General features: G+C 52.6%; 1 protein-coding gene and 1 long non-coding RNA gene across 4 annotated transcripts in view; one reads left to right on the top strand and one right to left on the bottom strand.

Moving 5' to 3' along the window:
- LOC115078800 (zinc finger protein 583-like) overlaps nucleotides 1-2,846 on the bottom strand; it is a 135,680-nt gene extending 132,834 nt beyond the window's left edge. For 2 of the 3 annotated variants that reach the window (XM_029581834.1, XM_029581835.1), the window contains exon 1: nucleotides 2,690-2,834. In XM_029581834.1, coding sequence (XP_029437694.1) covers nucleotides 2,690-2,698 — 9 coding nt within the window. In that variant the 5' untranslated portion in view covers nucleotides 2,699-2,834. Of the gene's footprint in view, nucleotides 1-2,689 lie in introns of all 3 variants that reach the window. The other variant, XM_029581838.1, reaches the window with a different exon arrangement.
- Nucleotides 2,847-2,931: 85 nt separating this feature from the next.
- LOC115078348 lies at nucleotides 2,932-15,388 on the top strand. Its single transcript, XR_003853108.1, has 3 exons — nucleotides 2,932-3,064; nucleotides 4,297-4,405; nucleotides 14,319-15,388. It is a non-coding gene; the product is annotated as an uncharacterized LOC115078348 (long non-coding RNA).
- The last annotated feature ends 961 nt before the right edge of the window (nucleotides 15,389-16,349 follow it).

Raw genomic sequence — 16,349 nt, 5'->3', positions numbered from 1 at the left:
TTAGGTTTCTGTTAGGGATGTGTACACGTAGGGCTGTATTTAACCAGTCTGCATGTTCGTTATGTATTAGCTTATGTACGGTGCACAGTGTTTTGTATTGTATTCTTTGTTCGATGGGAAGCCAGTGTAGTTCAGCCAGTGTTTCAGTGATGTGGTCTCTTTTACTTTTGCCGGTTAAGACTCTTGCGGCTGAGTTTTGCAGAACCTGCAATGGTCTTAGTGAGGTGTATGGAAGTCCTAGTAGAAGTGCATTACAATAATCAGTGCTCGCAAATATTAGTGCTTGTAGTACCGATCGAAAGTTGGCCATTGTCAGTAGTGGTTTAAGCCTCCTAAGGACCATGAGTTTAGCATGTCCTTCTCTTACTTTTAGAGATATGTGTTGTTTTAAGCTTAGTTCGGGGTCAATTATTACTCCTAGATTCCGTACTTTTTCTGCAAGTTTTATTTGTTGATTGTTTTTTAGTGTGATTGGACTATGTTTGATTTCGGTATTTTTTCTCTCTAAATGTAAGAATTCTGTCTTCTCTATATTAATTACTAATTCCATTTGGTTTAGTAGCTGTTTGATGATATCTAGATACATGTTGGCTAAGTTTAATGTCTAGGAAGCGTTAGGCCCGCGCAACCCATTTTACTGTATAGAACGCCTATACAGTATCCTGGGTCCGCGGGCCTAACGCTTCACGGCCACGCTAGTATCTGTCATTTCAAATGACATCTGAAATGACAGGTACCAGGAAGTGGACGGTTCTCCTACGCTCAGGATTGCCAGTTCTATCTCCCCTCCTCCTGAATCAAGGCGCGTAAAGCAGCCTTGCTTCGAGAGGAGGAGAGAGAGAACTGGCAATGTAAAGCATCGGCGAGACAAACTGCGGCCCCCCATATTCTTGCAGCCCCCCCTTCGTCCCCCCATCGGCGGAGACGGCAGTGTAAAACGAGACGGACCGCGGCGCACGGAGAGGAGGAGAGAAGACGCAACTTACTCCAGCCAGCCCTCCTCCGGACAGCGGCTCCTCTGCCTCCCAGCTGCCGGCGAAGATGGACGCCCGAACGGGTAGGCCCCTCGTGCAATTTGACAGCGGCGGACCTTCGGCGGAGACGGTACTGTAAGCGAGACGGATCGCGGCGCAAGGAGAGGAGGAGAGAAGACGCAACTTACTCCAGCCAGCCCTCCTCCGGACAGCGGCTCCTCTGCCTCCCAGCGAAGATGGACGCCCGAACGGGTAGGCCCCTCGTGCAATTTGACCTCAAGGTGTGACGTCACGCCTTGAGGTCAAATTGCATGAGGGGCCTACCCGTTCGGGCGTCCATCTTCGCCGGCAGCTGGGAGGCAGAGGAGCCGCTGTCCGGAGAAGGGCTGGCTGGAGTAAGTTGCGTATTCTCTCTCCTCCTCTCCTTGCGCCGCGGTCTGTCTCGCTTTACAGTGCCGTCTCCGCCGAAGGTCCGCCTCGCTTTACACTGCCGTCTCCGCCGAAGGGGAGCTGCCGAAGTGGGGCCGCATTGGATTTTTTTTTTTCACTTTTTTTTGCTTCGGGAGGAGGGAGAGGACTGGGGCTACCCCAGAGACCGGCACCCATGGAAGCGGCCAGGGCAGGTGAGCGGGGGCTGGGGGAAAGTTTGCCGCCTACCCTTACTCCTGCCTCTAACACAGGGGTAGGGGTAGGCGGTAAACTAACAGGTTAAACGCGCGGCAAATCGGCAGGGCAAAAAAGCGATAGTCGGGGCGCACGTTACTGTATGGGGAGGGAATAGCTAATCAATCGTTTGCATGTAATATACATGCTGCGTGCGGAAGGGGTTACCCGGTGAGTTAAGAATGGGTTAAAGGGGGATACTGTATCGCGGGAAGGGCTAACGCGGACGAAGTGAGTAGAAAGCGGGTTAGGAGCGGGGTAACCGTGGCCGCACTTTACTGTATCGATCTGTGTGGTTGTGATAACTCTTCAAGTACCAACAATAACGATGCAGTGGTTAAACCTTCAGGATTTTAGATATTTAGGTAAAGGAATAGCTTTGCTTTTGTTAGTCTTTCTAAAGGTATCACAGCTTTACAAGGCTTCAATTTTCCCTAGGATCTATACCAGAATTCTGCATTACTGCAATAAGTCTGTAAAAGCATCGGTGAATAATCATTATGCACCCTGTCCTGGCTCAGTGCTCTGTAACAGTTTAGCACCTGTCATACCTTGCTAAATAGGAAGCTGAAATTCTGGCAAATTCAGACCAACCTTTTCACCCTTCTGGAGAAACGAAAAATATTCGGCACCAAATCTGATTGGGCTACCAAGAACATAAGCATAAATAGAATGAACAAAAAATTAAACTACCCCCAAGGAGAAATAGATGAGAAGCCAATAAAATTAGACCAAAGACAGACTTCCCCTCTTCCAAGTCAGGAGACTACTGGAGGGAGGCAACTGGCCCCCATGGAGCTGACTACAGGACCCCAAGCGCCAACGGCTACACAGACACACCAGGATGAGGGCACTGACTTTATTTATTTTATTTTTAAGATTTCCTATGTTCTTTTACACAGACAAAAGTAAAGACCGTGGTCTGAACCTAAGTTCCTTTCTGCCGGAGCCATGCACTCAATACGATAACTCAGTTCTGAGACTGCTCTCTGTCTGCAGCAGACATAATACAACATGAACCTCTACCCGTCCCGCCCCCACCAAATACTCACCGAGGCCATTTCCAAACACCAGCACAGACTGCCACAGCCAACCGGAAACCGCTCCAGGAACTTCCCCTTCCAGTCCGGAAACTCAGCTAAGCCTCTCCTGTAAGCACAAAGCGAGGGGCGGAGTCTAGAGTTGCCGACCTTGCTTATTTCCCGCGGGTTTGGGCTTTTTTTTTTTTTTTTTTTCAGTTCGTGGGTTGCTTATTATTGGGCGATTTTTGCTGTCAATCGCGGGGGTTTTTTTTTTGGACTTGGTGGGTGGGACTTGAGCCAGCTGACCCTGTGAATGGCTGCTGTCCCCGATGAGTGTCTGGTGATCCTGGAAGGGTTATGCAGCACTGCAGGCTTGAACGCTGAAGGGAGTGAAGCACTTAACCGGTAACAATCAAAAACAAGAGGTCCATGAGTTTGCGGGGGCCACACGTGCTGGGGGGGAGGGAGAGGAATGAGTGTGCTGGGGGAGGAGGGAGCGGAATGAGTGTGAGGGGGGGGAGAGGCATGAGTGTGCGGGGTCCAGACGTGTGCTGGGGGAGGAGGGAGCGGAATGAGTGTGTGCGGGGCCAGACATGTGCTGGGTGAGGGAGGGAGGGAGAGGCCTGAGTGTGCTGGGGGAGGAGGGAGGGAATGAGTGTGTGGGGGGTCCAGACATGTGCTGGGGGAGGAGGGAGAGGAATGAGTGTGAGGAGGGTCCAGACATGTGCTGGGGGGAGGAGGGAGAGGAATGAGTGTGAGGGTCCAGACATGTGCTGGGGGGGAGGAGGGAGAGGAATGAGTGTGAGGAGGGGCCAGACATGTGCTGGGGGGGAGGAGGGAGAGGAATGAGTGTGAGGAGGGTCCAGACATGTGCTGGGGGGGAGGAGGGAGAGGAATGAGTGTGAGGAGGGTCCAGACATGTGCTGGGGGGGAGGAGGGAGAGGAATGAGTGTGAGGAGGGTCCAGACATGTGCTGGGTGGGGGAGGGAGAGGCTTGAGTGTGAGGGGGGTCCAGACATGTGCTGGGTGGGGGAGGGAGAGGCTTGAGTGTGAGGGGGGTCCAGACATGTGCTGGGTGGGGGAGGGAGAGGCTTGAGTGTGAGGGGGGTCCAGACATGTGCTGGGTGGGGGAGGGAGAGGCTTGAGTGTGAGGGGGGTCCAGACATGTGCCGGGGGGGGGGGGGGAGAGGAGTGAGTGTGCGGGGGGGGGAGAGGAGTGAGTGTGCGGGGGGGGGGGGGGGCCGGTTGTGTGCTGGGGGGGGGAGAGGAGTGAGTGTGGGGGGGGGGGGGGGCCGGTTGTGTGCTGGGGGGGAGAGGAGTGAGTGTGCGGGGGGGGGCCGGTTGTGTGCTGGGGGGGGGGAGAGGAGTGAGTGTGCGGGGGGGGGGCCGGTTGTGTGCTTGGGGGGGGGAGAGGAGTGAGTGTGCGGGGGGGGGGGCCGGTTGTGTGCTGGGGGGGGAGAGGAGTGAGTGTGCGGGGGGGGGGGCCGGTTGTGTGCTGTGGGGGGGAGCGGAGTGAGTTTGCTGGGGGGAAGGGGAGGCATGAGTGTGTTGGGGCCAGATGCGTGCACGGGAGGGGGGGGAGGAAGAGGAATGAGTATGTGGGGCAGTTGTGTGTTGTTTTTTTTTCCATTTTGAAGGAGCTACTGAGTTCACTGGCTGAGAATGGAGTGGCGGTGCACCTGGCAACCATACAACTGACCTGCATGGGAGGGTGGCTAGATAGAAGCCATTTCTGAATAATGAATCGTGAGTTTAAAAATTTACTTTTAGTGCATGTTGTCTGCAACAATCTATGTAACATTATGTAATCCACAAAAATCTGCTGGACATTTTTAGAGGGTTAAATATTATTGCAAGCTACTGTATTTCCTCCATTACACTCACAAGAGAAGGTGGTGCGAGCTTGTCTCGTGCCACTGCCATTAACATGGGACAAGGGCAGGAAGCGAGGTTAGCATGGGGGAGGGGGGGGAGCGAGGGCAACCGATGGCAGTGGCAACAATTTTGAATTACTGCCTTGCCATTGATTGCCCTGCTGAAGTGCCAAGTTTTAGGCGCAAGTTAAGTCGTCATCCCAGCACAAGCAGGATGCTAGTCCTCACATATGGGTGACATCATTGATGGAGCCCTATTGTGGAAAACTTTCTGTCAAAGTTTCTAGAAACATTTGACTGGCACTCTGAGCCCACTGAGCATGCCATGATATTCTCTGCCACAGGGGTCTCCTTTCAGTCTTTGTTTTTCCGTGCTGCTGTTTGCATGTGTGAGTTTTCTCACAATTTGTCTGACTAAAAATCAGATTAAAAAACAATTCTTTCTCTTCCATATCGGGTTTCTACCATGTTACTACCGGTTGGTGAGTAATTTTTTTTCTCTCATTTTACTCTCTTGAGTAAACTATTTTCTCATTTCCATCGACGGCTGTCGAAGGAAATATGGCCACGGGATTTAAAAAATATCCCACTATGTCCATTACAGATCCACACCTCGAGTGTGTCCTTTGTTTAGGTCAAACGCAAGATGTAACATCTTGTCCAAAGTGCGCTGAGATGACCGCGAAGGGTTGAAAGGCCCGACAAGAAAAGATGGAGCATTTATTCCATCTACAACGTTTGCCTTCCCCGTCGACGTCCACTCAATCGTCTCCAGCCGGAGTTTCGAAATGTTTAATCCTCAAAAAAACGTCGTCCGGAAGGCTCGCCGACCCCATCCGTGGCATCAACGAGGTCAGCAGCGGAACATCGACCAAAGCATCGGCATCGTCACCCATCGATCTCGGAGGCACTTCTCTCCCCAGAGAAATCGACTGCAAAACGGCCTCGACTTCAAGAAATACCGAGGCCTTCGACGCCGAGGCCTTCACCTTCTCTCGATGCGCCGAGCATCGAACCTCCACAGGGTCCTGTGGAAGGATCAACAACACCTCCACCGCCACCATGTGTAGCTGCTCTGGCTGCACCAGCTATCACGGAGGAATTGACAGATTTTATCCGTCAAGCGGTGCTTCAAGCATTGAAGGACCATCTGTGCCTGCACCGATGCTGGCACTCCTGCCGGTGCCTGCACCGATGCCGGTACCAATACCGAAGCCATTGCCTGCACAGACACCGAAGCTGCCATCGCTGATGCCCAGCCCAATGCCGGAACCAGTCTCGTCGATGCCGACGCCAGTGCCTCTGGGGCCCCAGGACAGCCAGAATTAGCGTTGTTTCAACTTCTTATGAGCAGATTTGACGCAATCGTCTGTGCTCTACCATCGAAACCAATTCCAGCCAAACCACATGACGACGTCCCTGGACAGATACCGCTGGATGATCCACAGCCAGATCCTTCAGGGCTTTTTCGACCACCAAGGTCTTCTCTCACTTCTCCATGTAGAAGACCCTTACGATTCCTGGGAGGACAGACATGCAGATACTTCTTCTGAGAGTTCTATGTCTGACCCTTCTCCTCCTCCTCCGGAAGGAAGAAATCCCCACCGGAAGATTTATCCTTCACAAATTTTGTTAAGGATATGGCAGACACCATACCATTTACTTTGGTATCAGAAGAGGACACGACAACAAACATTGGAAGTCCTACAGTTCGTGGACCCTCCAAAAGAAGTCTTGGTCATCCCTGTCCATGAAGTACTTTTAGAATTACAGCACAGACTCTGGGAGCATCCATGCTCCGTACCATCCATAAACAGGAGAGTGGACACCACTTATTTGTTTCAAAATGTCCCCGGATACCAAAAATCACAACTGCCACATCAATCAGTTGTTGTGGAGTCTGCACAAAAGAGGTCTAAGAGAATTCGACCTCATTCCTCCACTCCTCCTGGGAAGGATCACAGATTCCTGGAATCCTTGGGCAGGAAAGTCTATCAGGGAGCCATGCTCAATTCAAGGATTGCATCATATATGACGCAATACCAGAGGAATCTGTGGAAACAGATGCAAGATCTCTCAAATTCTTTACCACAGCAGTACCAAGAAGCAACTCAAGCCATAATACACAAAGGGCTTGAAGCTGGAAAGCACGAAGTCCGAGCCACTTACGACAATTTTGAAACTGCTTCCAGAGTAGCGGCCTCAGGCATAAGTGCATGTTGCTGGGCATGGTTGAAGGCCTCTGACCTCAGGCCTGAGGTCCAGGAAAAATTAGTTGATTCGCCATGCGTAGGAGACAATCTCTTTTGGTTCAAAGGTGCAGGATGCTGTGGCCCAGTTGAAAGAACATACAGAAACCTTGCGTGAACTGACGTCAGTTCCGCAAGATTCTGCTGCATCATCATCTCACCATCCTCCTAGGAAGGAATCTCGAAGACCTTTCTACAGGCAGAGGCGTTATTACCCTCCAGCATCAAGGGGCAGATCTTCTTGTCCGCAGCAAAGATCTCATCAGACTGAAGGGAGACCCCTGTGGCAGAGAATATCATGGCATGCTCAGTGGGCTCAGAGTGCCAGTCAAAAGTTTCTAGAAACTTTGACAGTTTTCCGCAATAGGGCTCCATCAATAATGTCACCCACGTGTGAGGACTACATCCTGCTGTCCTGGGATAACACCTATTACAAGGTAAGCAATTTTGCTGTCAGGAATCAGTAGTGAGGCAAGCGCCAGGTTTCTGCTTTTGCTCTGTGGTGATTCCTGGCTGTTTTTTGCTTTTCGGGTGAGGAGCGAATTTTTTCTGCTGGCGGGGGTTTTGTGAGAATGGGGAGGATGAAGAGAGCGAAGGCCAGATTGTCAGCTCCCCCTCCGGAAGCAGCGACTGATAGACAGACGGCAGCTGTCGGCAGTGATGCTCGGGGCCCCGGCCCCCCCCCCCCCCCTTCCAACTTTGGCAGCGGTGAGTGGAACGCAGCCCATGGCTCCACTGAGCCAGACAGCCCCGTCGGGTGGTCCCCCTCCCGTTTTTTTTGGACCCAGGGTTTTTTCGGCCTGGCCGCTCCCCCTCTTCCGATTCGGGGGAGAGCGGTCCTGAATCGGCAGACCCCCAGGTTTGTGTACTCGTGGCGAATTCCTGCCCACCTTCACCCACCTCCTCGCTACCTGGGGAGGCGGTCGAGACTTACATGGAGGTGTTGTGTGGCGAGGGTTGCTTGCGGCCGGATCCCCTGGTCGTCCCCGTCCACGTGCGGCATAGTGCTCCTGTGGTCCCGGGGCATCCGGGCGGCTATAGGGCCGTGGCAGCCTTGCTGACTGCCTCGGGTGCGTGCAGGGGCTCCAAGAAAGTGCAGAGGCTCATTGCTTCTGAGGCGGCCGCGAGCATGGATGTTAAGGGGAAGGCCCCTACGAGTTGCAGGAGGAGCTGGGTGCAAGGGGTAGGAGGGACGACCATATATGGTGGGCAGTCAGGTTCTGTGCCTCTTGTTGCCACAGCAGCCCAGCGAAAACGCAGGCCAGTGGAGAGGGAAAGTAGGAAAGCAGCCGGTTGAGAGGCAGGCAGGGGGGAGGGGCAGGAGCCACAGGTCGCCCCCTTCCCGGTGTTATATCACTCCTACTCTCCCGGCAGGAGTTGTTGGGCGGTCCGGCAGCGGCCTTCATCACTGACATCCTGGAGCACTATATAGGTTCCCGGTTCGGCTCTAGCCCACAGTTTGCAGGGGGGGAGGGAGGATGGGGCATGAGGGGTGTGGGGGGTTGGCCGACAGAGTTGGGGAGCGAGTACGGGGAGGAACTGTTTCCAGGGGTCAGGCATCAGAGGGCGGAGCAACTGGGGGAGGGATGGGCTGAGAGGTGGGATGGCGGGTTCCCGGCGGCGGGTGCAATGAGAAAAGGGAGGGGAGGTAAAGATTCGGTGAATGAACAAGGGGGGAGCGGGAAAGGGGCTTTTTCCAGATGAGGCTGAGGAAGTGTTCCCAGGGACGTCACGGCAAGAAGTCTGGAGAGAACGGGAGTTTCCAGCGGAGCGAGAGGTCACGGCGCCCAGATGGGGGATGTTGGTGGGGTATTTAGCGGAGGTCACGGACGGCGGTGCAGCGGGCGTGGGAGCAAGTAAGACAGCAAGGAGCGAAGAGCAAGAGGGTAAGGGGCCTGCCAGGAAGAAAAGGAGGTCAAGGGTTAGCAGTTCTTCCAGTTCATCTTCGTCATCTTCGAGTTCAGATGACTCAGTACCAGGACAACGTACCGTGTTAGGGGAGGGGCCCAAGCAAAACATGGGACACCCGGCATTGGCTTCGCTAACTGAATTATGGGAAGAAGTGCCAAAGCATTTAGTTAGGAGGATTCGCAAACATAAATTTGTGAATATTTTCAAACTATTAGAGGGAAGACGGGGAGGGAGAAAAGGTAAAAAGAAGGCCTAAAGTTTAAAAAAATATAGTAAATTGGGTACGGGTTTCTTACGACTGGCTAGTGTAGTAAGCCACTTTGACCCGACCCAATACAGGGCCTTGTTATCCTATGCGGACAGCATACTGGGGGGCGTTCAAAGATTATGAAGGTTGGGCTTGGCTCAATTACGATGAAAAGTTTCGAGACAGACAAAATGGCGGGGAATAGGTTATGTCCTGGGGTTCTCAGGACATTCATCTGTGGCTAACTCAGATGACTAACAAAGGGGTCTGTGTAGCCAGGAGTGTTGGGGGAGGTGTGAGCAGTAACTCGGTAGGATATAGGGCCAGCAGTGGTAAGAGTGGTTCCTTTCATGGGTCAGGGAGTGCTAGGAAGTTGGAGTCGGACAGCAAGTTTATGGGGGGAGGATCTAACATCTGTTGGAGGTTCAACAAGCTCAAGTGCTTGTTCCCTGAGTGCAAATTCCTGCACACGTGCACATCATGCAGAGGAGCGCATCCGGCCACAAAGTGCTCTCAAGGGCAGAATACTGCCATTACTAAGGGTGGAAAGCTTTGATGTCTTGGATCAGAAGGCAGATTCACCGGTTGTGGTCTCTGTTAAAGGAGAGGTTACGCTGTTATCCGGATGCAGCTGCGGCTTCTTTGTTGAGTGTTTGTTTTAGTGTGGGCTTTAGTATTCCGTCAAGGGGGTGGGGGGCGAGCAAGGAATGCTAGATTGGCGTACCGAATGGCAGACGTTGCCCAGGAGAAGTTGAGGGTGGAAATTCAGTTGGGGAGGGTGGTGGGGCCTTTCAAGGTTTGACCGGATGTATTTGTCGCCGTTAGCGGTCATCCCAAAGAAGGCAGTTGGTTCGTTGAATTTTGCATGTCAGGTGATTCCGATGGGGCGCGCATTTATTCATAGGCTGTCGGCTAGAACTGTAGGAGTTAAAGCAGGGCATCATTTCATAAGAGTTACGTGAGCCGTGAAGGAAGAATTGGCGGTATGGGAGGGTTTTTTAGACTCGTTTAACAGAGTATGCATGATGCAAGAGGCGGAGATATCAAATGAGGAATTGGCTATGTATTCTGATGCGGCTGTGGCAATTGGTTTTGGTTTATATTTCCAGGAGCAGTGGTGTGCGGAAAGGTGGCCGAGGGGATTGGGAGGAAGAAGGGTTAACAAGGAATATCACATTCTTCCCTGTACGTACCTGGATCAGTCCAGTCAGTGGGTTATGTCCCCAATCCAGCAGATGGAGTCAGCATAAACTTTGAGGGGGCGTTACCATATATATTACTACCCCCTCTGCAGGAGTTCAGTATCTTCTGACTCCAGCAGATGCGAATAGGAATCAGGGTTTCTCCCAGTTCTGCTAGGATACTCTTTACCTTGCTTACTGTTTTTCTGGGTCTCCTGGCTATTCTTTTGCTTGTGGATCAAGTTTGTCTATTTAAAAAAAAAAAAAGTTCCAATTTTTGGGGAGGCGTGGCTTCCCTCCTGTGTTCTCTCTCTCTCTGTGCTGTGTCCTTCTGCCTTGCGACGGGGTAAGTTGTATTTTTCTTTGTATTTTTCGTTTCACAGCTTTCCTCCTCTGGTGCCTCGCGGATGCCGGTGGGGCCGGCCTCTCCGCGCGTCTTCACTTCTCAGGGGCCATTTTTGCAGCTCCTCAGGGGCTGCTAGGGCACACAGCACAGGATTTCTCGGCGGGTTGTGAGGCCAGGAGGGCCCCCCCGCGGGGGACTCAGGCAGCGCTGGATGACAGGGAGACTGAGGCTGTCTCTCCACCGATTCTCGGCATGTCCCTCGATCTGCCAAGTTGGGTGGTGGTAACCACCGACGCCAGTCTAGTGGGCTGGGGGGCAGTCTGCGATCGAAGCGCCACGCAAGGGACGTGGTCCGCGGTGGAGGCGAAGTGGTCAATCAACCGTCTGGAAACCCGAGCGGTGAGGCTGGCTCTGCGGCATTTCCTGCCGCTCCTTCGGAACCAGGCGGTCAGGATCCTATCGGACAACGCTACCACCGTAGCTTACATCAACCGACAAGGAGGTACGCGCAGCCCACAGGTCACGCTCGAGGCGGCGCTACTAATGCAATGGGCGGAGCGCCATCTCGCCCGACTAGCGGCTTCACACATCGCCGGGGTGGACAACGTGCAGGCGGACTTCCTCAGCCGTCAACTGCTGGACCCCCGGAGAGTGGTCACTCGCCGACGAAGCGATGCAGATTCTCGTACATCGGTGGGGAGTCCCCCACTTGGATCTGATGGCGTCCGCTCGCAATGCCAAGGCTCCACGCTTCTTCAGTCGTCGGAGAGAGCGCGGCGCGGAGGGAGTGGATGCTCTGGTCCTTCCGTGGCCGCTGCATCTTCTACTCTACGCTTTCCCACCGTGGCCCCTAGTGGGCAGGATGATCCGAAGAATAGAAGACCATCAGGGGTCCGTGATCTTCGTCGCCCCGGAATGGCCCAGGCGACCATGGTTCGCGGATCTGCAACAGCTGGTGATCGGCCCAGTCAGACTAGGACACCTCCCCCGTCTCTTGCATCAGGGCCCGGTATTTTTCGATCAGGCAGAACTCTTCTGTCTTGCGGCCTGGCTTTTGAGAGGCGCTGTCTCCGGCGCAGAGGCTACCCGGAGGCGGTAGTATCCACACTGCTGCGGTCACGAAAGACGTCGACGTCGGTGGCCTATGTTCGAGTCTGGAAGGTGTTCGAGTTGTGGTGTTCCAGCCAGGACACGAGACCTACACTGGCTTCCGTCCCTCAGATCCTCCAGTTTCTACAGGCGGGAGTAGACAAGGGTCTCGCCTATAATTCACTGCGGGTTCAGGTGGCCGCCCTTGGTGCGTTGGTGCGCGATGGGGGCTCGCTCCTACAACACCCGGACATTGCTCGTTTCCTCAAGGGGGTCAAGCATTTGCGGCCTCCGTTGCGGGACCCTTGTCCCTCCTGGAGTCTCAACCATGTACTTCGTTCCCTGTCAGGACCTCCCTTCGAGCCGCTACGCAGTGCAACGCTTAAGGATCTCACCCTCAAGACTGTCTTCCTGGTGGCCATTTGTTCAGCTCGCCGCATTTCGGAGCTGCAGGCACTGTCGTGCAGGGAGCCTTATCTCCGTTTCTCCGACTCCGGAGTCTCGCTCCGCACCGTTCCCTCCTTTCTTCCGAAGGTAGTGTCCGCATTCCATGTGAATCAAACGGTGGATTTGCCGTCCTTTGCGGCCTCGGAGCCGAGGTCTCTCCGACTCTTGGATGTCAAGCGTACTCTGCGCCTCTATCTGGAAGCTACCAATGAATGGCGGACTTCGGACCACCTGTTTGTTCTTTGGTCCGGGCCCAAGAAGGGCTCTCAGGCCTCGAAGACTACCATTGCCAGATGGCTGAAGGCCGGCATTGCCGCTTCCTACATTGGGGCGGGGTGAATTCCTCCGCCCGGCATCGTTGCGCATTCTACGCGGGCTCAGGCGGCTTCCTGGGCGGAGGCTCGCTCTGTCTCCTCTCAAGAGATCTGCAGAGCAGCTACCTGGAAGTCGCTACACACGTTCTCGAGGCACTATCGCCTACACCTCGCCTCTCCGTTGAGGGGACACTTTGGCGAGCAGGTTCTCCGAGCAGGCCTAGCAGGACCCCACCCGGTTTAGGGATGCTTGGGTACATCCCACTGTCTGGACTAATCCAGGTACGTACAGGGAAAAGAAAATTATTCTTTACCTGCTAATTTTCGTTCCTGTAGTACCATGGATCAGTCCAGACGCCCTCCGCGTTTTACCTGCTCGGCCACTTCGGTCCTGTTGTGTTTTACTCCTTTCCAGAGTTCTCAGTTTTCACTGTTTTTCACAGCTCCCTACACTTTGGCATGCTGTTTTCGCGGCTTCCTCCCGTTGGTAGGAAGTTCTGCAGTTTGTTACTTGACTTTCTAGGCTTATTGCCGATTCCTTAAACTTGATCCACTGAGGGGTTTTGGTTTTTCCCATCGGGCTTTGATATACTCGATACTGAACTCCTGCAGAGGGGGTAGTAATATATATGGTAACGCCCCCTCAAAGTTTATGCTGACTCCATCTGCTGGATTGGGGACATAACCCACTGTCTGGACTGATCCATGGTACTACAGGAACGAAAATTAGCAGGTAAGGAATAATTTTCTTTTGGAGCCGTTTCCTATAATAGCTGCTCATGCCATTTGGGGGGATAGATTACAGAACAAAAAGGTGGTGTGACAACTTGAGGGTTGTGCAAGTGGCAAGGTATCCACGAGTGTCGGTCTTGTTGAGAGAGTTGGTTTTCCTATGTTTGCATTGAAATGTGACTATCACGGCTAGGCATGTCCCTGGTAACCTGAACTTGATGGCCGATGCTCTTTCTCGTTTCAAGTGGGATATCTTCAGGGCAGTGGCGCCGCAGGCGAGTTTGACGGGAGAGCCGTTCCCTGAGCATCTGTGGCAACTCAGGATGACACGTGGAGTTTGATTAGACAGTCCCTGGCACTGGCAACTTGGAGATCCTATGTGGCGGGAAGAAGAGTGGTTTCTCGTTTTTTGCAGACTTTGGGGTGGAGAGGGGGACGTGGTGCGGTTTTTGTGGGCAAAGCAGTCTGGTTATTCGTTGGCGTCCGTGCGTTGTCAGTTGGCAGGTTTTTCATTTTTCCATAAATTGGGTGGCGGGGGAAACCCGGTTAGCAGTTTTTTAGTTAGGCGGGTGTTGGGGGTGGGGGGGGATGGGGCAGAGGGAGAGCGGAGGAAGGGGACAAATGGCGACCCATCAGGTATAGGGACTTGTTGAGGATAGAGGAGCAAGTGGCAGTGGTTTGTTGGTCTAGGTATGAGATCTTGCTGTTTCGGGCAGCGTTTTCATTGGCCTTTTTCGGAGCCTTGAGGGTGAGAGAGAGTTGGTGACCAGATCCAAGGTGAGCAAGTACGAGGTGGGGTTATGTGCTCAAGCTGTATGGGTTTACGAGCATCGGGTGACTATGTGTATTCGGAAATCTAAGACTGATCAAGGAGGAAAAGGTTGTTGGATTTCTTTGAAGGTGCGGAATGAGTTGGCGTGCCCCGTACGTGGCACGCAAGCGTTCGTGAGTGTGTGGCCAGCAGTTCGAGGTTCTTTTCTAGTGCATGAGGATGGGTCTCAGTTAACCATTTTCCAATTTGCTCAGGTTTTAAAATTGGTTGTTGCGGGATTAGGTTGGGAGATGGAGCACTACACGCCGCATTCTTTTTGCATTGGGGCGGCAACCACTGCGACGGAGTTGGGGGGGGGGGGGGTCGGTAAATCGGATTCAAGCAATTGGGCGTTGGAAATCTGCGGCCTATCAGTCCTATGTTCGGAAGTGATATAGTTATGGGTGGGGAGGGGGTAATGTTTCTGCTTGTGGCTAATTGAGTTGTTTGCTTTGCAGAAATGGCCGGCGGTCCCTGCAATCGGGAATGTGCTTGGGTCATGGGCCATTCCTTCGTTCATTGGGTGCAGTGAAGAGGCCTTATGGAGAAAATTTGAATACCCGACAGTGGACGGTGCATTGGTTCAGCCGGAGGGGCATGCTTTGGGGGGAGTTGCTCTCTTTCCTGCAGGGGCGAGTTGAAGTTTGTGGTGCGCCAAGGCTCATGATTATTCATTTAGGAGGCAATGACATTGGGAAGGTGTCGTGTTGGGAGATGGTAGCGATAATGAGAAGACCTGGCAAGTATCATCAATGGAATGCCTGGTACGAGGGTGGGTTGGTCTGATATTATAGTACGGATTCGGCATCATACAGAGCCATTGTGGTGCAGGGAACCGACAAATTGGCAAATGGTTGACAAAACAGGGCGTTTTTTGGGTAAGACATGATTGGTCGTGGGAGGTATTAGGTTTATTTCGGAGGGACGGGGTACGCCTTTCGGACATTGGCTTTGACTTATTTAAAAATGCTCTGCAGGAAGGGTTTGAGCAACAAATGTGATGGGGGAGGGCCGCAGTGGGGGAACAAAGGCAACCAAGGAGTTGCCTTTGTGGCGGAAAACCCGAGCCCTAAGTGTTAATGTGTTGTATTTTATCGTAAAGGACATTGGAGGAGGGGGGCGGGGGAAATCTCGTGTAATTAGGGGCTGCTACACGGGAAGGTCTACGAGCAAGAGGGGTGCCGAATCTCAGGCCGTGAGCTTACCCTTGCTGGGGCTGCGGCAGGGTGAGCGATGGGGGAGCGTCAACGGAGTCTTACCATTGGGACGCGGTGGTAAGTGAAGAGGGGCAAGAAGGGGGAGGGGGAATGCGGTTTTTTGGTGTTTACGTATAATAAGTTCTCTGGGCTCGGGTTGTGTTTTGTAATAAACTGCGGCCTTGTGTTTAAAACCATACAGATGTGTCTGTTTTGTACAGGGGAAGGGGGGCAATTGGGAGCAAACTGCAGGTCTTGCTTACCTATGTTAAAGTATTTTTCAAGTGTTTTCTGTGTATAAATAGCCTCTAATAAAAGTAGTTTTAATATCATATGTTTTGGACTCTTTTTGGGCTTGTTTTTTTGGAAAATAGTGCTTGTTTTTTCATGAAAACTTGGCAACCCTGGCAGTGACTGATGTTTTATTCGTCCAGCAGTAGCTCGTGAACCTGCGTGCTGGACTCGCCCATACAGTTTCCTTGCACATGATTCACCATGACAACAGAGAGAGAGAGAGAAGGGGGGCAAGTTGATATTGGAAGCAGAAGAAAATGGATGATGCTATTGCAAGGTGAAAGAAGTTTCCCTAAACGGGGAGGCGGCGAGGAGGAAGGCTACCTTTGCATGAGGTGAAAGAGTAGTGAGGAAGTGGAAGAGAAATTACTCAGTGTGAAAGGGGAGAAAAGCTTCCAGTGTGACAGTTGAGAAGCTGCTCCTGTTCCGGTATGAATGGAGACAGAAGCTTCACCCATCTCAAACGGTGAGAGAGGGAGCTTCTGCGTGATAGGGAAGGCTTTGAGAGGGGCTATGTGTGAAGTCTGTGAGATGTTGCCCCAGTATTAAAGGAAGAGAGAAGCTGGCTTAGTGTAATGGTAGAGATGCTTCTGATACGAGCAGTGTTTCCAATTCCTACTTGAAGAAAATAATTAGATCCACTGTGAAAAATCTCCCGATTGGGTAAAAAAGTAGCTGAAACCATATTGTTGCAGTGGTGTCAGCATAGTTGGTGATCCTAAGATTGGTGCAAATTGGAGGGTGGCTCATACATATTGTCTTGCTCTCTGAGACATACACTCGCATTCTCTTAGTTACACTTTTTTTAGGCATGCTCAGACACTGACCCATTCGCACTCTCTGAGACACACACTTTCTCTCTTTCTTATACACACTTCTACTGCTGCTCATGTGCTCACTTTCAGGCTGATACAGTACAATGCGCTCCAATTGAGCGCACTGTTATCCTGCTATTGGACGCGCGTTTTCCCTTACCCCCTTATTCAATAAGGGGAGGAA

This window comes from Rhinatrema bivittatum, chromosome 16 (genome assembly GCF_901001135.1).
Source record: "Rhinatrema bivittatum chromosome 16, aRhiBiv1.1, whole genome shotgun sequence".
In the NCBI taxonomy this organism is placed as follows: domain Eukaryota; kingdom Metazoa; phylum Chordata; class Amphibia; order Gymnophiona; family Rhinatrematidae; genus Rhinatrema; species Rhinatrema bivittatum.
Note: the sequence above shows the minus strand (reverse complement) of the source record. Positions and strands in the feature narration are given on the sequence as shown.